This window comes from Ctenopharyngodon idella, chromosome 10 (assembly GCF_019924925.1).
Source record: "Ctenopharyngodon idella isolate HZGC_01 chromosome 10, HZGC01, whole genome shotgun sequence".
Lineage (NCBI taxonomy): Eukaryota > Metazoa > Chordata > Actinopteri > Cypriniformes > Xenocyprididae > Ctenopharyngodon > Ctenopharyngodon idella.
In genome coordinates this window covers 28929423-28952134 of record NC_067229.1, presented here as the reverse complement: position 1 = coordinate 28952134, position 22712 = coordinate 28929423, and the positions used below count along the sequence as shown (strand labels likewise).

At 35.8% G+C, this 22712-nt stretch overlaps 1 protein-coding gene across 1 annotated transcript in view; it reads right to left on the bottom strand.

The window, feature by feature from the left end:
* Window positions 1–22712, bottom strand: part of exd3 (exonuclease 3'-5' domain containing 3) — a 52683-nt gene that overhangs the window by 29776 nt on the left and 195 nt on the right. Inside the window, exons 2-18 of the mRNA XM_051910607.1 lie at window positions 19718–19784; window positions 14540–14604; window positions 13124–13471; window positions 12225–12278; window positions 11994–12133; window positions 10813–10919; window positions 10621–10694; window positions 9371–9409; window positions 9095–9261; window positions 8561–8711; window positions 8196–8394; window positions 7511–7620; window positions 7198–7375; window positions 6965–7125; window positions 1875–2075; window positions 643–696; window positions 301–432 (exon numbers count right to left, since the gene is read on the bottom strand). Coding sequence (XP_051766567.1) covers window positions 301–432; window positions 643–696; window positions 1875–2075; window positions 6965–7125; window positions 7198–7375; window positions 7511–7620; window positions 8196–8394; window positions 8561–8711; window positions 9095–9261; window positions 9371–9409; window positions 10621–10694; window positions 10813–10919; window positions 11994–12133; window positions 12225–12278; window positions 13124–13471; window positions 14540–14604; window positions 19718–19742 — 2205 coding nt within the window. The 5' untranslated portion in view covers window positions 19743–19784. The remainder of the gene's footprint in view (window positions 1–300; window positions 433–642; window positions 697–1874; window positions 2076–6964; window positions 7126–7197; window positions 7376–7510; window positions 7621–8195; window positions 8395–8560; window positions 8712–9094; window positions 9262–9370; window positions 9410–10620; window positions 10695–10812; window positions 10920–11993; window positions 12134–12224; window positions 12279–13123; window positions 13472–14539; window positions 14605–19717; window positions 19785–22712) is intronic.

The following is a 22712-nucleotide window of genomic DNA, read 5'->3' as shown; positions in this document are numbered from 1 at the left end:
CAAAACGCTGGTTGGTTATTTCCTCTAAGATCTTTAAAAACAAATCTCCGTTTTGTCAACTTTTCTAAAGGCTCCTAGTGTTTGTTTGCAGTGTCAGAGCACATTTTTGTGGTATATACCACGATCAAGAGATTGATAAAGAATGATTAAGATGCATCTGTGAATCTCCTTTTTCTTCCCTTTTAATAGTTGATAAAAGTTGATAAAGTGTTCCTTTTAAAGAGGAAGAGGTTTCGGTCCTAGTGATAACAAATGTAAGAGACACACATACGTGCTTGTTTATAGGCATGCACAACTGACCTGGCATCGACTGAAGATGTCTGCAGGGGTTAGATGGACATGGAAATGTCTGAGAACGTGCACGGCCTGGTCACGTGCCTTTTCTGAGCAGTCCAAAATCAGGCAGCGGCCCTCTCCGACCTGTGACCGTAACTATTCACACAGATACACGCAATCACACACAAAATAAATTCAAGCAAACAGGAGTTCTGTTAAGCAGAGTGGGGCTTTGTACTAAAACCTAGTGAGCTTCATATGGAGGCAGTATTTTAAGGCATCATAGGTGACTACCTATGTAGGCAGGAGGATGCAAGAAAGCTTACAGAGCTTGCATGTTTATCAATATCTCAAACACATACTTACTGTTTGGTAGGGCTGACCTGCGGTGAGGATGACACGACCTTCAGCGCGGGCCAGCTGGAGGAGAGAATATAACATAACATAACAGCAAATACATTTTTTTTTAACAATATATTAACAAATACATTACTACTTTTTCGAGATAATAGTAGGGTGATTTAGTTATGCTTTGACGACTACTAAAACTGAGATTAATATAAAAGAGGACACCAAGTATTTAAACCTCAGGAGGAATTTGCCTTAAAGGGTTAGTTCACCCAAAAATTTAATTTCTGTCATTAAGTACTCACCCTCATGTCATTCCAAACCCGTTCATCTTCGGAACACAAATTAAGATATTTTTGATGAAATCCGTGAGCCTTCTGGCCTCTGATAGACTGCAACACAATTACCATTTTCAAGGCCCAGAAAGGTAGCAAAGAAATCGTTAAAATAGTCCATGTGACTATATGTCATGAAGCGACGAGAATACTTTTTGTGCGCTAAAAACAAACAACAATAACAGCTTTATTCAACAATTTCTTCTCTTCCATGTCAGTCTCCTACGCTGTTGATGTAGTAAACACAGTGCAGCGCTTCAGAACGGCGACTCAGTATTGGTCAGCTCTTGCGTCAGCATCACACGCATGCATTGTGCTGCTCACGTGCACAGCATCAGCCAACTCTGAGTTGGCGTTCTGACGTAGAAAACGGAAGCGTTGGGCCTTGAAAGTGGTAATTGTGTTGCAGTCTACTGGAGGCCAGAAGGCTCACAGATTTCATCAAAAATATCTTAATTTGTGTTCCGAAGATGAACGAAGGGTTTAGGGGTGTGGAACGACATAAGGGTGAGTAATTAATGACATAATTTTCATTTTTGGGTGAACTATCCCTTTAAAATGTTCCTTAAGGCCAAATATGACAACCTCTGTTTTGTCTATTTAATTATAGGAGAATCTATGAGGATGTAGTCAATTGATAATAACCCTAGGTAAATCTGGGTGCTTAACTTTGGTAGGCATTTCTGTTACTTTAAATTATTTTCCCTTGTGTGGGCATATATGGGTTAAAAAGCAAAGGTCCAAGAATCAAGCCCTGAGGGACACCACATATGCCATGGATTTTTAGTCACTTATTATCTCTAAATATGACCTGAAACTGCTGAGGACCATTACATGATGTTCTACCAGTTTAAAAATTAAATGTAACTAATACAATTACGTCAAATATCGACAAAAGGTGACTAATTGTTTCACCTCCGCTGCTACTTTATGGTCATCCGTGTTTTCCAGCATCTTGACGTCCACCCCCAGACATCGCAAAAAACGACCCAGACCCTGCAGCATGTTATCACAGACCACTCGTAGCTCTGGCGGCGTGATTGTGGGCCCTTGGTACTCTGAATCCTTAATACAGTCCTTCTCCACAGAGTGGGGCTCGTTCGCCTTCTGCCGAGTCTAAAGATTGGAACACACTCAAACATCATTGGTGAAGATGACATTATTTGACGTTTCTCTATTCTAAAGTGTTCTAAAGATATCCATTATATTGCGTCAAGAGATTGGAGAAAAGCGTGGGCAGGACATATTAGATGGCTTGTCACTTTTTTTGACCTATAAAAAAACTATTTTTTTTTTTTTTTTTATGGGGTCATTTTTAGGGTCATTTTCCCAAAGAAAATGATAATTTATACATAAAATATGCAGTGGCAAATGATATATATATATAAATTCACAATGTGACTAATGATATACAACCCCCCACCCTCACATAAAGCTATCCCCCCCTGACGTATGCAACGCAGCTTGTTTGAGTGACTGCTTGAATGAACCGAGTCTGCCTTCCTATCTTCAGTCTGCAGTAAATTAATTTAATATTGTTATTGCTCCATCTATTACAGCACAAAGCTGTCACTTAAAGTTTAATCTCACTCTTAAATGAACTGAGTGCTTAAACCCCACGTCATAAAACCATCTACGAGTCACATGCTTGCACATTATTTTATTGCGTTGTATCTTCCTTTTTCTTTGTTATACACTTACCCACTCCATTTCATTTATTCATTTACCTCTTTATTTAATTTCCTTTTTCTTATTTTATCCATTATTTTTTATTTACTTTTTCCCTTCCTCTTGGTATTCTAGCTTGAGAACATCACACCTGAGCCTCAATAGGACACATTGCTGTCTCACTACGAGTTCAAATAAATCAGAGACAATCCTCTTTTATTACATTTTTATTTTTGTGTGTTTAGTTGTCCATCAACTATCAATTCTATGCTCATAGTTAGACAAAGGCTTCAGAGCCATTTGTGGATCCAGTCTCCTTCCTTTTCCTCCCTTTTCTCACATCTTTCCTGTTCTATCCTGCTTCTTTCATCTTATTCTTCACATTTGTAGGGACCAAGCCTGAAAGAGCCATCAATCGATTCTAAAAGAAAGAGAAACATAATCTTTCCAAAGTAACAAATCATTAGGTATTTGATTTTTAAATCAAACCCTCTTGTGTCCTCCATACTCTCCCTGCATTTGTAAACTCAATTTAAATTTTGACATTTCATCCAAGATTAATTAACAGAGACAAATGTTGAGCAACCGTCGCCTTCACAGTATCCGTGGTAAGTGGTCCAATTGAAGGTGTGTGGTGTCAATCCTCAATCCTGTCAGACTAAGAAAAGAGGTATCAGCATTATTATTGTATTATTTTCCTCTCAAACAAGCAATAATATTGTTTACCTTTTTGGAAATAGCTTTTCATTAATAGAAAATATTTACTGAAAAAAAAAAAAAAAAAAAAAAAATCTAAATTAAAATTCCCTTACTCAGTTGAGTGATGAAGTCTTCACATCACTAGCCTACCTGTCTACACTGAGACCAACACTTAGGCATCACCACACTTTACTCTTGGTGTACAATCACTGCAATGACACTGTTCCACCACATATTGGCTTATACCCCACACAGATCTGTGTCAGTCTCTTTTCCCCAGCTTGCCAACATGTCGCAAACGACAAACCCCACTACCCAAGATGTGGCTCCTGGCTGAGAGGCATTACAGACTGCCTCACGCCCAAGACAATTGAACTGTTATTATTTTTAATAATAATCATAATTCTGAGAAGATTCCTGACACATGATTCAAGCCAGAACCAAAACCACGCTGAACTAGTCAGCCCAGCTGAAACTAAGCGACAAGCACATCACCCACCTTCAAGAGGAGCTGACACGTGCCCAGAGCCGCATAGACAAGCTGGAAGTGAAAGTCCAGGACAACTTCAAACGTCAGAACACAGAGTTCCTGAGAGAGTTGATGCACATGCAACGAAGCAGAGCAAGAAACAAAGAAACAAGTCGACAAGCTCCAAGAAGCCCTTGCAGTCACTGAACGTGACAAACAAGAATTAAAGACTGTCCAGAAGCACCTGGTAAACCAACTCCAGTCTGCTGAACATCAGCTAGAAAAAGCCAATGCTGACAAGAACTCTAAAATCAATGCTCTGGAAGACCATCTGGAAAGGTACAATACCGAAATGGAACATCTGACCCAACAGCGAGACAATGCCAACAACAAGCTCTACGCGGTCAGAAATGAACTCAAGCATGTTTATGAACAGAAACCAGAGCCAAGAAGGGAGAGACCTCCCTCAGCATTGACACTGCTGAGCAGAACAAAGTCCCCCATCCAAGAACTGCCATACAACGGGAGAAGTGAATGGCCACATCCCAAAACGTCACCGGCCTTCACTACAGAATTCTTCCCTGCCAACAAAAGAAGAGAGCTCATCCAAGCAGGCCCCAAAGCTGCACATGGAATGACCCTTAAAGACCTCAACAAGCTGGCTAAGAACATCACCCAGTTCAACACGAACTCCACGGAGGGCCACAACATTCAGGCCTACCTCCGAGATATCGACTTCCACCTTGAGGTGAGACCTCATGTGACTGACAGAGACAGGTTATACCTCCTCAGATCCACATCCAGCCCAGAGGTACGAAGCTTCCTAGGCAGACAACCTGCCCCCACAGAGACTGTTTTTATGAATAAACTGCATGAAATTTTTTCAAAAACAATTCTAAACGGACTTGTAATCAAACATTGTTCAACTGCATAATTCTATATTATGTCTAAAACCTATACTTGTGACTATTATCCTCAGATCACTCACAATTCATGTAATTGTTATAACTGTTGAATGGTTGATTGAAAGTGTGCCTTGTTTGGTATGAGTGTAAATCTCTGTTCATAACTTAAATTTTGCCTTGAATGAAATCTGTGTAAAATGTATTGTATTCTTTTTATAGAAATCATGTCTAAACTGTACTCTCCGTACTCTCTGCTAATAGCAGGAACGTTAAAGGGTTAGTTCACCCAAAAATGAAAATAATGTCATTTATTACTCACCTTCATGTCGTTCTACACCCATAAGACCTTCGTTCATCGTCCGAACACAAATTAAGATATTGTTGATGGCTCAGTGAGGCCTCTATTGAGAGCAAAGTCATTTAAACTCTCAAGGTCCATAAAGGTACTAAAAACATATTTGAACAGTTCATGTGACTTCAGTGGTTCTATCTTAATATTATAAAGCGATAAGAATACTTTTTGTGTGCCAAAAAAACAACTTTTCAACAATATCTATATGGGCAGATTTCAAAACACTGCTTCATGAAGCTTCTGAGCTTTATGAATCTTTTGTTTCGAATTAGTGATTCGGATCTCCTATCAAACAGCTAAACTGCTCAAATCATGTGACTTTGGCGCTCCGATTCACTGATTTGATTCGTAAAGCACTGAAGCAGTGTTTTGAAATTTTTAAAATCTTTATTTTGTTTTTTTTTTGGCACACAAAAAGTATTCTTGTCGCTTTATAATATTAAGATAGAACCACTGAACTCACATGAACTTATTCTAATATATTTTTTGTGCCTTTATGGACGTTGATAGTTTGAATGGCTTTGATCTCAATAGAGGCCTCACTGAGCCATCAGATTTCATCAAAAATATCTTAATTTGTGAACGAAGGTCTTACGGCTGTAGAACGACATGAGGGTGAGTAATAAATTACATTATTTTCAATTTTGGGTGAACTAACCCTTTAAGAGACCACAGATAACATTTAATTTATGATGAGGGAGGAGAAAAGCCACCTCTGAAACAAAGATGATACCTAATTGGTCAGAACTCCTCAAAGAGGTTGGACAAACACCTCAGTTTAAATATTCAGTACACAAATCAGACAGACCAAAAAGACCGAACAATGACGAGCAGGCGATGAAGAGCAGATGACCTGATCAAGGTAGATCAAGATCAGATGAAAATAAGAACAAGCGGTTTCATTCAAGCCATCCGACTACTCTCATCTCACTTACTTACCTTCCTTTCACTTAGTTTTCTTTCTTTTCCATTGAGAGTCTCGTGTTCTAAGTTAAGTTTTGCCGCAAAGTTTAATCAACGACTCTACAGTCTTTGCCCGCCTCAAAACTTCAAACTTCAGCCACGAGGGAGATTCCACTCCTCCGCTAGCACACCAGAACGTGATTGGCTTCCCACGACATCAATCCGGACACGAAAAGACCCGCAGCAAATCACAAGAACCTGGGAAACACCCTTCTCCAAGCCAAAGATGCAGACAAGGGAATCCCCATCTAAAGACACAAACGCCGAACGCAAGTATATACCTCCAGATTCTAGCTGAACTGGTGCATTGATATTCAGTCTAATAACCCTGCCTAAGAAGCAATAGAAGGGTTAAATTAATGATTGATGGTTCGTTCAGATCAGGTCTTATGAAGTGCATGTATTGCTAGAAATCATCATTTCACTCTCTTAAAACTCATTCTTTCCTCACTGCCTTTCTTTCTGCAACTTGTGTGAATGTGTGTGCGCATGTTTGTGTTAGATATTAGTTTATGTGTTAGAATAAATCAATAAAGTCTCAGTTATATTTTTAAAGAGAAGTGTCTTGTATTATGCGTTTACGGAATTAATGTCTTAAACTGCCGATCTATATGTTACCTTGCTAATAAATAGTGTTTTCACGATAGTTGGATATTCATATCCGCTACAGAGCTTATAGTTACGGCCCGTGCAAATGAATGTTGGACGTTCAGTTGCTCGGTCGTAAAATAAGTGACTCTTTTAAAATTCCCTATAAATTAGTTAATTTCTTTTGAGCTAATTTGCTTACAAGCTGTTCTCCTTAATTTCTGCATCATAAAAACCCCACATGTTCTCATCAGCTATTTATATTTTGAAATTTATGACAGTAACTATGACAACAGAGTAATTTTCTGTACTACAGGCTCATAAAAATTGCAGTCAGAGACTGGCAGACCAGTGAACTGACCTCTCTTCTTTTAGACTGCTTGTTCTTCTCTTTGGGTTTCTTCTCCTCACGTTTCCTGGCCGGTTGGGAGGGAATGGAGCAGAGGTCCTCTGGCAAACCAAATGCCTTCGGATCCCGGGAGAGGACAAGGTAGACATCCAGCAGGCAGTATGCATCAGCGGCTGAAAATAGATACAGAAAGAGAATGGGAGAAGGTTCAAAACTGTCATGCTTCCACATGAATTTTTTGTTACCAGCATAGCAGAGTTGGCTGGTCCGGAGTGGCCGGCGTTCCCAGTTGGAGAGTTGCTCAGATTTGTTCAGTGGTTTTCCCAATACCTGCTGTACTAGCAGACTCAGGCCCTTCTCAGCCGGTCCCTCACTTACTTCCACTGACCGACATACTTTGTTCCCCAACCAGCAACGCTGAAGCTGGGGGGACAGGGGTCATTTGTAAGAAGAATAAGCACAGGCTCCAAAATAGCAACATATGTACTTAAATATGATGCATTTTCAGTTAATCAATCCAATCATCAATAGTTAGCTGGGGGTCATTTGTAGCAGTACCTCCTGATGGACGTGAAGCAGGTCCAGAACTCCTTCCATTTTCATTGGCTCCTCCCTGAGCTCAGGCCATGTGCTGACCAGACTCCGCAAGTCTCCAGACATCCCATAACCTAGTAAACACATACACAAGCTAGCAATGCTATCCAAAGCTCAAGGCAGAATTTTCATATCTTTCCTGATAGGCCACCCGGTTTACAAAAGCCGCATTTCCACCGCAGGAACTTTCTCCAGGAACTAGGGACTTTGGGGTGGTACTCTGTGTTTTTCGACCGCAGGGACCTGGGTCTAAATAAAGTTCCCCCTCAGTAAGTAAAATATCGAAAGTAAAATATCTAGCTTCAGCCAGACCGCCTTCCGTATTCAACTTCCAATAACAAAGCGCAACAGTTGTCGTGTCAGTTACGCTTTTTTACGCTTTAGTATGTTTATGATGGATGGATGCACTTTCTTGAGCTTCAAACTCGCTGGACCCGTTCACTGCCATTATAAACCTTTGATGCGTCACGATATTTATTAATATAACTCCGATTGTGTTCATCAGAAAGAAGAAAGTCATATACACCTAGGATGGCTTGAGAGTGAGTAAAGCTTGGGGTAATTTTCATTTTAAAGTGAACTAATCCTTTATACAGAGGGAATATAATGAATTTCAAAAAGTCTGTTAATTTGTCTTGAGGTCTCCTACCTAGTTTGATGATGTTCTTGTCTGATAGCAGAGTCCTGATGAAGTCCACTGTGATGCTGTGGTGGCTAATGGCATGAGCACAAAGGTCCAGCAGAAACACCTGTTCCTGTAGGGCCAACTGGATCAGAGCCACACGTTGAGGTGACACAGTGCCAAAACCGGCTCTCCATTCCATGTCAATTCCCACCACACAACCAGGCTGCAGAAGAACCAGGAGAAACAGTTAAAGGAGACATATAATGGAAAACAGGATCTTCCTTGTTCTTTAGAAATAATTAAAGATGATGTTACAATACAAATACATCAGTACATAGAGGTTAGTCAAATCATAATCGTATTATATAAAGAAGTCTTAAAAGTGTTACCTTTAAAACAGCTTCTCTGCACTGCTCAACTTTATCTAATGTCTCTACAAAGTGGACGTTTTCTCTGGCCAGAGGCAGCTGGTAGTATTTTTGCTGATCAGACTGAAGGGGTGTCCAGGACTCAGGTGGGCCGCTTACAGCACACATCTCTCTATGACAGGAATATACTTGTGAGGGTGATGGTTGTGCGTGTGTAAGTGTCTGTACAGGTTTGTCTATACTTGGAAGCCAGAGTATCTTCAAAAATAGTCAATTCAAGTCACCTTTATTTATATAGCACTTTATACAATACAGATTGTTTCAAAGCAGCTTTACAGTGATAACAGAAAAATTCCAGTTGATTTCAGCTGTAAAGCAGCTCTAAAATGAAAATGGTATCACATTTGGTGTCAAATAGTGAAACGTCAAAAACTTGTGTCAGTAAGCTTTGTGTGAGGGTTACAGAATATATTATTATTACTGGTATGAAAATCATTTCTATGAGGTCTTCAAGAATATAGTTTTTTACATCTGTGTGTGTATTTTAATACTTACAGCTGCTTTGGGGAAAGGCTCTGAATTTTGTCCCAGACTCCTATGGGAAGCCTGTTTCTGGGTAAGCTGTAATGTGCAGCCCACTGAGCAGCAGCCTGGAGGCTACAGTGTTTAACCAACAGCTGTACCAACTGAACCTGGAGCTCTAGATTACCTTCAATCATGGCCTGAGATCACAAACAAACACACACACACACACACACACACACACACACACACTCATTTAAAGCTCAGTTAAAATGTTTAAGTACTGAATCAAACCAGAATAAGTATTACCTGAACATGGTCTCTCCAGTTCTCTTCAGACATACTTTTCTGTAAAATATAATGAAGCAGACACTTCTATATCACCATCACTGCAATACATCATGTATAGTATTTGCAAAACAACATGCAGTATTCACAGTTAACCTCTGTAAATGTGATACATTTCTGAGTGCACAAAATATTGAGCGGTAAATTAAGGGTGAGACTTTATCTTATTAATCAGAATTTGATTGATTAATTTAGAAAACATTACATTTGATTATGTGACTTTTTTTTTTTGAAAAATACATTAAAAACGCAACTTATTACACATACAATTATACCTCTTAAGATGAGAATTTTAATTTCTGTATTAAAATGTATTTTATCAGGATAATACAACTGGCATGTCATAACGAAGAAAACGCCTCATAAAAAAATTTAATAAAACACTAATTAAAAAAAGCCCCAAAACAAATACAATAAAAATTCCCCAAAAGGAAACCTTATTAAAATGTTTGGCATAACCTTTTATTATTATTTCTTAGAAAAAAGAATCTGTATGTTAACAAAACTGCTTTACTAATTATTAATAAATTATATAAAATATTAATAATAAACATTTTAATTTATTTACATTAATATTAAATAATACTTAAAAATATTTCATATTTAACGTTAATTTAAGTATTAGAAATAAAACATCACATTAACAATATTATTTTTAATATTGTTGATACTTGAAAAACCTGTCTGCTAATTCAACATCATGTGGAGCAACCAGCATGCAACAACAAAAACCATAAAACAGGACGTGATATAGTCAGGACCTCTGTAGACCCTCATCATTGTGTGTCAAAGTCAGCAAGTCTCTTAAAATATAGTTTTACAAGATAATTTGATTTAAGACCAGGAAAGGTTAGTTCAGGTTGTGCGAAATGATATTTATCAATGAATAATTCTTTACATTTGTAAAAACAAATACTGCTTGGCTTGAAAGATATATATAAAAAAACATTTATGAAAATAATGATTAAGATATGTACTTTTATTCAATGCATTCATTTATTCAAAGTATATTCTTACTTGATGGTTACACCAGATGACATATTTAGAGTCACTGAACTGAAACTTTTCTTGAAAACAGTTTTTCAAAACCAAATGAAACCAACATGAATACAAAAAGTAGATTTCTAAGAACTTGACACTTGACACCCTTATGTGACCAATGTTATGCAAAAAAAAAAAAAAGAAAAAGTGAAAATGGGGAACTTTCTCACCTCGCCAAAAGTTTTGTACATGAGAAACCTCAGTGAGTCCAGCTTCCTCTTGTAAACAGAATTAGAGCACAAACCTGTAGCAACCAAACCCCACAGGACAAGTGTGAACATCAAATACATATGCATTGATAAAGCGTACACACTTGAGATGATGAAAGTGTCAAACAGCTGTGGAGTGACACGCTCACACACCTGGGTCAATGCAGAATTTCTCCATGAGTCTGAAGACATGCTTACTGAGCAGCTTGGGCTGAATCTGGTCCATCTGATGTTTTGAGAGAACCAGGTGTGGGTACTGACTGCAACCACACAACGTCACAAATCACTCAGCAAACTCTGCATTAGAAATACACCGATATATACATTTTGTCTGATATACTTTATCGTTATTATTATTTGTTCCATTTTAATTAATTTCACAGAAGTAAAAATCAGGCATCAAAAGATTTACAGGAGAAAAGGAGTATTATAATATGATATAACAAACTATTATTGTTATTATTATTATTATTATTATTCAAATAATACAAATAATAATTACTAAAACATTAGCAATAAATGTAAAAAAAAAAATATTAATATTTATAAATTTTACATAATGTTGTCTAAGTGAAATCAGGCATTTAAACATTCAAAGATTAATTAATAATGATGGATAAATTAGTATTATAAAAAGAGAATTATTTTACTTATCATCATCATCATCATCATCATTAATTATTGTTAATAATAATAATAATAATAATAATAATAATAATATGCATTTTTAATTGTACACAATTTTGCAGATGTAAAAATCAGGCATCAAAACACTAAAATACAGTAGAAAAAAATGGATGAATGAGAAATGATGGATAAATGAGTATTATAATATGATAGATTAGACTTTATTATTATTATGCAATTAAAAATGTATGAATTTTACACAATTTTTCACAAATAAAATTGGACACGTGAACAATGTAAAAAAGATGGATGAATGCTAAATGATACATTTATTTAATATTATAAAATGAGAGAATAGACTAGATTAATAATAATAATGATAATGATAATAATAAAAAGCCAATAAATATTATTATTATAAATGTTTCAATATTGCTATTTCAGGTGAATCTCATGATGAAATGTCCAGGTTTTATATGATAAGATGTTTTTTTTGCATAATCAAGCCTAATTAAGGACCTTTTTTTGTTTTGTTTTGTTTTTATTATTTTCATGGCAATTAAACACGTTTTCCTTATAAATTCTTAATACCGTATTGAGACGTAATGAACTATAGGACAGGGCATTACAACATAATCTCAACATTTTTCAACCTTTCAGTAATCAATATATAGACACATTTGCTTTGAACATTGATGAATTGTCACCTGAGCAGGGCCTGGATGTTAAAGTTGGGATCACACCAGGAGTCCAGCAGTGTGACCAGCCGCTGCTGCAGGTCAGGATGGTCACGCACATACAGCTCCGCCAGCGACAGCTTGTCCAGGAGAATGACGGGCACACACATCTGCCAGCACAAACAGGGGACAGTGGAAATAAGATGGTGCAGCTTCATAGAGTAAAGATGCAGCTACATTCAATAATGTGGTTAAACTGACCTTCTCCATGTCCAGATCTTTCTGGATTTCTACTTTAACACTGAACACCAACGCCTGTTAGAAAATACAATATTTCATGTCATTACAGCAGCTTATGCTGCACAACATTTTGCTCATTATATTGGTACTGTCAAATATAAACATTTTTTCTATTATTAGTAATCAAATAGGTTGATTATATATAATATTTATAATGTTTGGTAAAAAAAAAAAAAAAAAATTATATATATATATATATATTCATTTTATTCAAGTATTAAATGGTTTCCTATTTTACGTTATCTTTTAATGCCTATTATTTCTTGACTATGTTAAAGTCTCAATTGTAGATGTATTTTTTATTATTGTTGTTTATTTTATTGACACAATATAATAAAATTAATATTAAATGACTAAAAAAAAAAAAAAAAAAAAAAAAAAAAATTGCCAAAATCTTTTTTCTTTTTTTTTTTTTGATTTTGGGGGTGCAATTTAACCTGGACAAAATTTTGATTCCCCCATTTAATGATAGCAAATGAGATGCACGTTCAACTTATTAAACATTTATTTTACACAATTACTCAGAATTCACACGAAAATATGACTTATGAAAATGAATGTGACCTCAGAAGCTCAGATTCTGATCATACAATGCTGATCATTTCAAAATGTCATAATTTTGTTCAATAAAACAAAACATCTGTAGACAATATGACATTCAAAATCATAAATTATATTTTTAGATTATATGTTAATGTTATATTTTGCCCATAATTAAACAGATGACATTGCCCATAACAGGCCTGGGCGATATATGTTTCTACCACTAGCAACCGTTTTCTTTTTCTTATTTCATTGTATTGGAGCATGTTGAGAAAGTGTCAATCATCTTAAATGGACTGGTGACAACTTCCCCTCACCTCTTTGAAGCAGCGGCAGTCATGCAGGAAGGCCACATGTTCTAGCAGCAGTGGTCTTTTCAGTGTGCTCAGCTGATAAATCTCCAGCAGGGGGTCCATGTACCCAGGATGAGAGTCTGTGAGGAGCCCCAGGGCTTGTTGCTGTAAACGCAGTTTCTCTTCTTCCCTCAGGCCATTCAGACTGGCCTGAGGATTATTGGTCCTCCAGCGCATAAACTCTGTGAGAATGAACTGGTTCAGGGTGGTGGTCTTGCCCTTTTGGACGGTAACGCAGCCCTCCAGGAAGTCTAGCAGACCAGCCAAGGGCTCCTGCATCTGCGAGAAACTGCCTGCTAAAACCTGCCGCAGCTGAGAGAGGAAGAGGGGAGCGTTTCAGACAGTTTGGCCAAACGGGATGAAAATAAAATAAAATAGAATTAAATTAAATTAAATTAAAAATAAATAAATATAAAATATAAAATAAAATATAAAAAAAATCAAAATAAAAATCAAAAACAAACAAACAAAAAAATCAATAAAATAAAATAACAATAAAAAAAAAAATCAAATGATATATAAAATCAAATAAAATAAAAAATAAAAATACGAATTAAGTAAATTAATAATCAATTGAAATTACTTTATAATATGTATTACTTAATATTGTTTATTCTGCATTTGTTTCTTACCCATAATACAAATCTTTAGCCTTTGAATGTAAAACCTGGTCAGTGTTACACAATGATATGATTTGTTCCTCCAGTTACAATTGTTATTTTGATATTATGAAAATTTACCATTGAGTCCAAACTAATTGAATTCTGAACCAAATTTCATATATCACTAAGTAAACCATTGGAATTACATTACAGTTTCTTATACAAAAAGGGAGAAATTTAAGTAAACAGGATGGACATGATTATCAGAAATTTTGGTGATAAAAATGTGATTTAATTTTGGTGATAATCTGATTAGCCTAGTGAATACTATACAAGAAAACGTTCAATATAAGGTAAACACTATCAACAGCATTTGTGATATAACGTGGATTACCACAGAAAATTACAACTCTCAAAAAAGAAATAAAAAATTGTGTTGTAATGGTCATTATACCATAAATGCAAATGACAAATTATATTGACCCCAATCATTCTTTTAATTCACTGCAGTTACAACTTTGATTATTTCATTTAAAGTCTAAATTATGCTCATAAGGGCTGGAGGTATATCTGAAAAGTGGTGGACATATATTGTAGTTATTTTTGAAAAATAATGGAGTATTTCCTAAATACTGGGGGGAGGAAGAGAGGAATTTTGCTAGTCGTTTGCTAGGCCCCTCATGCACATCCCTTCTCTCAAGTGATCTTATCACTAGCATGTCACCTCTCATGAGACACTCACACGCTCTGCTCGAGTATAATTGCATCTGTTTCTTACCTCCTCCTGCTCTTTCCTGTTCCACAGGCCGCAGAGGTGATCCTGCAGGGCAGCCAGGTCAACACCTGGGGCCAAACACATGACACCCAGGTTACACACAGTCCTGCCTGTCAACACTCATCAGCTCTTAACTACGTATGCTTTTACTCCACCTCACAAATTCTCACATTAATTCTATTGTATTTTGCCACTTTTTATTAAACAGTTACAGCAGAGAGTAACAGGAAATGTTGCAGGCTGGACTCGAACATGTTTTTCCCATATGGGCACCCCAGCGCAAACACCACAGCGACACCCCTCTCATGATTTTTCAGAAGTGTTGTCATTCCTTTTCCTTTTCCATTCTAAATTTTTCATCAAAACATATTTTGATTTATACATTATAACACTGGGTGAACCAATGACGCGAGTTTGGGGCGGGACTACCTGTTTGACTGACTAATGGCAGATGAAGCAATGTTTGAAAACAGACATTATTTTTGCAAATCTGTTTGTCACAAAAAAATGAAATGCTTCACTTTACTTTAAATTCCAAATTAAACTGCTTTCGTGATTGCAAAATTTCTTTTTGCAATGTGACATTTCTAAATATTCAACAAGTAAAATCTGAGTGGATTGTGAAAAGTGGTCTCTATATGACAGGTAATAAAAGAAAGTCATCAGGGTTTGACTCTTACTTTTTCCCCAAACATTTAAGTGAGATTATTTAAATTTTAAATTAGATTACTGTAGTTACTCTCTTTAAAAAGTATTGCATTAACGATTACTTTCTAAATCCCCTATATCCCAACAGTCTCTCCATGCTCACAGCGTCACAGAAATTAATATTTTAACGATTTATAAAAGATGAATCACTGTCTGGCCATCTAGGATTTTAGTATGGAGATAAAGGTTATGATTATAACTTAACATATTGTTAAGATATAGACTTAACAACCATATAGTCTAAAGTATTTAATGCAATTACATTTGAAGTAACTGTAATTAAATTACAGGAAAATTAAGAGTAATCCCTTACTTTACTTATTCAAGGGAATAAGGAATTAACTAATTACAGTTAGTAATGCATTACACCCAACACTGATCACCACAGCTCATCGTGTCAAGAGCCACTGCCGTTTGTCTAAAGATTTTACTGAAGTGTTGCCATTTTTTCCCCAAAACAAACTAATTTCATAACAAATTTTTAATTTATACAAAATAACACTGGCTAAACCAATGAAGTGATTTTGGGATGGGACTACCTGTGTGACTGAATAAATGCAGAAGAAAAATCCCCGTGAAATTTACAGTAAAAAAACGGCAGCTGTGGTTGCCAGAACTTTAGCACTTAGTTTACTGTCTATTTTACAGTTCAAAACCGTATAATTTAAAGGTTTATATTGTAATAATTATGGTTCATAACTGTTTATTTTACACACTGTAAAAACAATTCTGTTAAATTTATGGTAAAAAAAAAAAAAACTGGCAGCTGTGGTTGCCATAAATTTACCGTTAAAAAATACGGTAGCAACATTTTAGGTTTTACTGATTTAACTTAAACTTACAGTAAAAAAACGTATTTACTGAGATAATATTAATTTACCAACCTATTTAAGTACTAATATCTGTTTTGTAACTTTGTAATACACTGACAACCACCAAACACATGATGAGTCACATGATGAATCAAAAGTTCATCACAAGCAGCTTTTCCACAAGCTGAGAAGGACAATACTAATATATTGTATCATTCACAATGTCATTCACACAAAAACTAAACACCATCATGGTATTTTAAAAATGCAATAAACATTAATTTAACAACATTAGACGTAACATAAAACCCTAATGTACATAACTGATTAGAAAAAAAACTAAGAAAAACTAAGAAGAAACAGTTATTTCAACGAAAATACATCAAATGTGAAGTGTCATGCATGGAATTGTGGGAATGTCAATTTACGGTTTTTCACTGTAAATTATACAATGACTTGTTGTTTTTCACTTCCAAAAACTGTAAATTTAACGGTATTTTACTGCAAAATTACATTACGGTTATTCACCGTATACAGTATGGAAATTTTCTGTAAACCAATTAACTGTTTTTCACCGTAGCATTTTTGCAGTCTTTTACCGTTAAAATCACGATCATTTTTTACAGTATTTCAGCAAATTTGTTTATTGCTACAAGTGGCACACTTCACTTGAGCCACTTGAGTCAGAATGAAACTGCGTTCATAATCGCAACCCATTTTATTTCTGCACGTGACATATTTCAGAAAATTCACAAGTAAAACCTGATTGGATCAAAAAAGTGGTCTCTATTATATGACAGTAAAGGCTCATATTTGGCTTTATGTATCTAAGCGTCTGTATAGCCTATCGTGTGATTTATGTACAAAACAGCCTGTATGGGCAGACTGTTCACATGATGTAGGCAAAAATTTTGTATTGTTTACACGACGGATGCACATTCTCATCTTTTTTTTCTTTTGATTATTACCATGTTGGTCTGCGTGTCTATTTTTCTTAAATGCATCAACTCAGAATGCCTCATGTTGGTTTGATTGCTTGTGTTACATGAGAAAATAAATTATATTTGTCAACCTGATGTAGTAGATTTAATGCAGGTGCACTTGGGGTTGTGGCCTTTATGTCAAATGGTTCAGGTCAGGTACTGAATTAAATTAGTGTTGCTGTCGGCTCCAGGTTTACTAAACAGGACCCGTGCAGGACTTTAAAGTAGAGTTCGAAAAAACAGTAGTCAGCCGAAAATGAAAGACAAAAGAATGCGAACACTTTTTTTTTTTTTTTTTCCTCAGAAAAAGGCAGCAATGAATCATTCATAACAAGACCAGGAATGTGTATTAAAGAAAGTAAATGGAGTCAGTTTTGTTTTCATGTTCACTTTCTACACTGTTTACATGAACTTTTCCCACCACCGTAAGACTTTACTAACTTTTCCTTTTAAATCCAGGATACAGACTTAACTATTTTACGTCCTTTGTAATGCACTCCTTGACTCCTTTTTCCCAGTCAGCTATTGTTACATGTGGATACTTCACACCGCATTTGAATCGAGCAGAAAGGGTCAGAAAATTAACATTTAATACGCGTAACAGGGAGAGAAAGGAGGACTCCATTGTCGTGTGAGAGGTGTTGGGGCTTTGTATTTTGGGCCGTGATTCCAGGCCACAAAACTGTGAGAAGATGAGCCATTTTTGAGGAGGAAGGGGGGGCAAGACAGGAGCGGCCGGTGACAATGGGGTAACGGAGGGGAGGTATATGGTCCTTTGAGTAGCCCTGAAAGCAACTGCCTCTCTCATGCTGTGTGGCCAACACCTTTCTTCTTCTTGCCTCTCCTTCTTCCCAGGGCCGGTTTTCCTGTCCCCCGCTTGGCCCCCCTTCTTCGTGTTTGTCTCGGATTTCCCCCGGAAAGGGCAACACGGTGGTCACGGTGTAAAAAATCCAACCTTCCTGACCGACAGCCTGGGAAAGTGGTGCAAAGGGCTTTTCTCCATCCACTCTTAGCGCCACCCCACCCCCCTCGGCCCAACAGGCTGCGTAGTCCTACACGGAGATCATCGTATTTGCCCGCAATACTTCCTGGGCTGTCTTAAACATTATTTAGGATAATCTTTTCCCATAAGTAAACTTTCCGTAATTGGTGCGACAACACTGTGCACGCATATTAGTGCGATGACACACAAACACATTATATTCTCTTGTCTTTGTCTCTACTCCACCCTAACCTCATTTTTTTACAGGCATTAACATACACATATGCATGGGAGGAAAGTGGGGTGGAAGGACATTAAGGAATGTAGACTATGCAGCTAGTCAATGGGAAGTTCGGAAAGTGAGAATGTTATTGATGGGGACAGGTATATACTTACAGAAGTCCATAACATCTAAGACTTCCGCTTGCGGAGTAAATGACACTACAAGCTCTATATCAATTAGATTACACTTCTCTTTTTTTTTTTTTTTTGTACGTGCAAAATGCCACCACGATGTTGAAGTTGACCTGACTTTCCCAGTAAGCCATTGCTAAGGTCGTTGCTAGGGTATTTAGCATGGTTGCTAGGCAGTTGGGAATTGATCAGACTTGATTCAACAGGTAGTTGAAAAATACAAGGGTTTGATTATGTCAGCTGAAGAGAAAGTTGTTTCAGAAGTGGAGCAAAATGTCATCTTAATGAAAGATTAGGCAATTTTCATTTAAAACAACATGCACCAAAGAATTGTTCGCATAAGACAAGGAACATGTTTTAAGAAAGTAAAAAGGGTCCATTTTAATTTTAGGGATACACAGAAAATTCTGGCCAATACTTTTTTTACTTATGTACTTTTTATTTACTCAATAATTATTTTTATAATTGGCCAACAACCGCTTAATGGCCAATATTAAAATTCTATACTATTTTGTCTAAATAAATTGAAAACAAAACACTAAAAACTAAAATTAAATGGTTTAAATACATGAGTTAGCTTAAGCAACATTATTATGTACAGTATAATTTCACTCCTGTTCAAAAGTTCAAAGATTTTTTTTTATGGTTTTTGAAAGAAGTCTCTTCTGCTCACCAAGGCAGTATTTATTTAATCAAAAAATGAAGTAAAACGGTAATATTGTGAAATATTATTACAATTTGTAAAAGTGTTTTCTATTTGAATATATTTTAAAATGTAATTTATTCCTGTGATCAAGGCTGAATTTTCAGCATCATTACTCCAGTCTTCAGTGTCACATGATCTTCAGAAATCATTCTATTATGATGATTTGATGCTCCATGAACATTTCTTATTATTATTATCAATGTTGAAAACAGTTGTGCTGCTTCTCAGGATTCTTTGATTATTATTAGAAAGTAATTGAAATATAAATATATATATATATATTTATCATAAATGTCTTCCTTTTTGACCAATTTATTACATCCTTGCTGAATAAAAGTATTCATTCTATCAAAACAAACAATATCTTACTGACCCCAAACTTTTGAACGATCGTGTAAAAAACAGCCACTAAACCAATTCATGGTATAAAATTATTTTGTATGCCTATTTGACTTACATACAATGAGAAGTTTGTTCTAATAATTATCCCTAGGAATGATCAGTAATATTCATGCCATCTTTAGCGCACAATGCTCATTAAAAGTATCCAAGGGTCAACTGATGCTTGAAACGTACCTTTTGATTGTCCTACCAGGCTCATTCTTATACACCTGGTGGCGCTGTCTTAACGCTTCCACACCCTCTACAAAAGAAAAAAAAATAAATAAAAAAATCATTGTTATGACTGTAAAGTGCACAGAAAAACTGATTCCTAACAGATCTGGTTAACAGGCTAGAACATGCTTATGAGACTCTAACATGTCTAACATTGCATAATTCTTCTGCCCAGTGGATTTTATTAACATTCATCACCGGTTTATAACTGAAAAATGCAAAAAAAACAACAACAAAAAACTCTTCCCATGACTTCAGAATGCCTAGTTTTGTCTCTGAGGCTGGAAAGTTACTGCAGGATTTGCTAGATGACCTCAAACAAATGAGTGTAAAACGAAAATGATTTTGTTTTTTTTTTCCATGTAGCAGTCCCCAAAAATGTGCAGTTTGGCAGCTGGTCTTAATATTGTTCTCACACATTCTCATGCAGTTTCTCTCAAGTCAGCAACAGTGTACTCACAAAAAAAGTGTTATATATCATTCCCTATTGTATTTGCAATGCTTCAGGGGTGAGATTTACCTTCAGATTACAAGGAGAAACACAAAACAGTTTAAAATGTTTTTCTAGTTTGTTAGCGTAACAGTTAAAGTGACTCGTGTTGAGCAACATGTGAACAAGTGCCTCAGGTGTCAGCACCCACATGTACACATTTCAGTCTCTCACACACACAAACACGCTCTCCCTCCCTGTGGGAACAGCAGCCCTAGAAAAGGCAGTCTGCCAGCTGGCTAGGCGACGTGCTTTAGAGGCTGAGGATGTTTTGTTTTTTTGGTCTGAAGTCTGGACTGTTTCTTTCAGCAGTCTCAGGGGAAGCTCCTGGCACTGAACTCCAAACCTCTCGGTCTTGACGCCAACTCACATCTACTCTGGTCTTCACTGACATCTAGTGGACATATATGGCTCAGACAATATCAAATCCTCCTCTGTGTTTATTTAACTGTGTTGCAGCAGGGGTTGCTTATATTCTTTAACTAAAGCAGTCTTATAGAAGCGAACTATAAATGTAATCCGAACCTGTCACTATTCAAAGACTGCTTAGAAAGTTACTTTTTCTCAAGTCTATGTCTTTTGGATGGTTGAGAACCACAAAAAGTAACATTTTTAACCAGCTTCACCTTAATTTTTCATCATTAAAATACATGCTATTTGGTTAGATACATCTGAACCCAGTGCTGGTAGTAACTGATTACATGTTATCTGAATTACTTACAAATTATAGTCAGTTACTGATTCCAAATTACATGACAAAAATTGTAGTTAGTAACGTAATCCATTACATTACACATTTAAGGTAACAATCAGGCTACTTTTTGATTACTTTTAGATTACTTTCGACTTAACACTATCAGATTGATTTGAATAGGATAATCTTATACCATATTGATTTAAAATACAAAGAGGAAGAAAATATATTTCATTTTTTAATCAACAACATGAAGTGCATTAAATATTACATTATGTCAGGGTTTTGTGATGAAACTGCAGAGGGTTTGTGAGTTTAATGAAAACTAAGTAATTAATTTTTAAAAATGTGAAATTAAAATAAATCATTTTAAAATAAAAAAAATCAAAATAAAACGGTAAAACAAATTTTAAAAAAATATATTTTTATTTGTTTACCTGCATATCATGTGACTGTTAACCGACATCAGAGAGCAGCAAAACTTAATTTTATTATTATTATTGACTTAATTTTATTATTGACCTAGCTTATTAACTTAAAATCTCAGGGCTTACTTCTAATAAATATATTAGGTCAAAGAGGTTCAGCAAAAAAAAAAAAAAAGTTGAGGAATCCCTGCATTGCATGTAAATATGAAATATGAATTTGTACATTTTAATGTGTTTGAAAGACTGGTTAAATGATTCACTGCATGATCATTCAAAAAATAATGTGTTCATTGGGAGTTGATTAGATATGCAATTTTGCAATGTTGAGAAAACATTTCTTAAAAGTGAAATGATTTGTGAACATCACTTCACATGACTTCCACAAAGCTGGAAGACCTTCTGAAAATATATAAGCAGCAGGCTTTTTTGGAAGGAAAAATGAAAAGATAAAAAAAAAAAGTAGTTGTATGGAGAATCATTTCAATTTACTGCCATTGTGAGAATAACAATAACCATGTAATCAAAAAAAGTAACTCGATTTGATATATATGTGTGTGTGTGTGTGTTATAAATTATGATGTATTACAGCATGCGAATCCTCATCTAAAATAACTCAAATGGTGGTCTCTATGGTGACGCGTCAGCTGATTGGCGTTATGGGAGTTTGCTCTGTTGTTCAAAGAACGCGCGAATTACGCGAACAATAGAGGCACGCGACTAGCCGCATCAGGACGCGCTCAACTAAACCGAGTATACCGCCGTGATTTCACGCTCCACAGCACCCATTATTGACCATAAAGATGTTTATAAAAAAAAAAAAAAAGGATGTGGTGTACTTCTTACAACTTGCATGACATTTATTGTGCTATATTGTGCTCGCTGCACTGTATAATGTATTGCCATGTGTTTGATTCTTTAAACCGTCTCTTAAATTGAATCGAGTAGAATTATTACAAACGCCTTAATATGACTTCCAATTAAACAGTATAGTGTCAGCACACATTCTCGATAAATACAAATGTTGTAGGATGTTTTATCAAGAATCTACAGGACAAAGACCAGCCTGTGAGGAATAAGTTTAAAAAAACTTAATGACTTTGAGTAAGAATAAAACTATCAATTAAATCTTAAGTCCTCTTTCACTTTCACATAAACTTTAAAAAGCTGCCAAACACGTCTTTAAAAACACTTGTTAATGTATATATTTTAAACGAGAACACTTGATGGACTCAAAAAGACATTTGTTCACGTTTTACGTTTACGTTGTAACTCAGCAGCATCACAATTCAGTACTGAAGTGGCTAATGTCAACGTGCTAGCATGAAAACATGACTGTACTTTTCC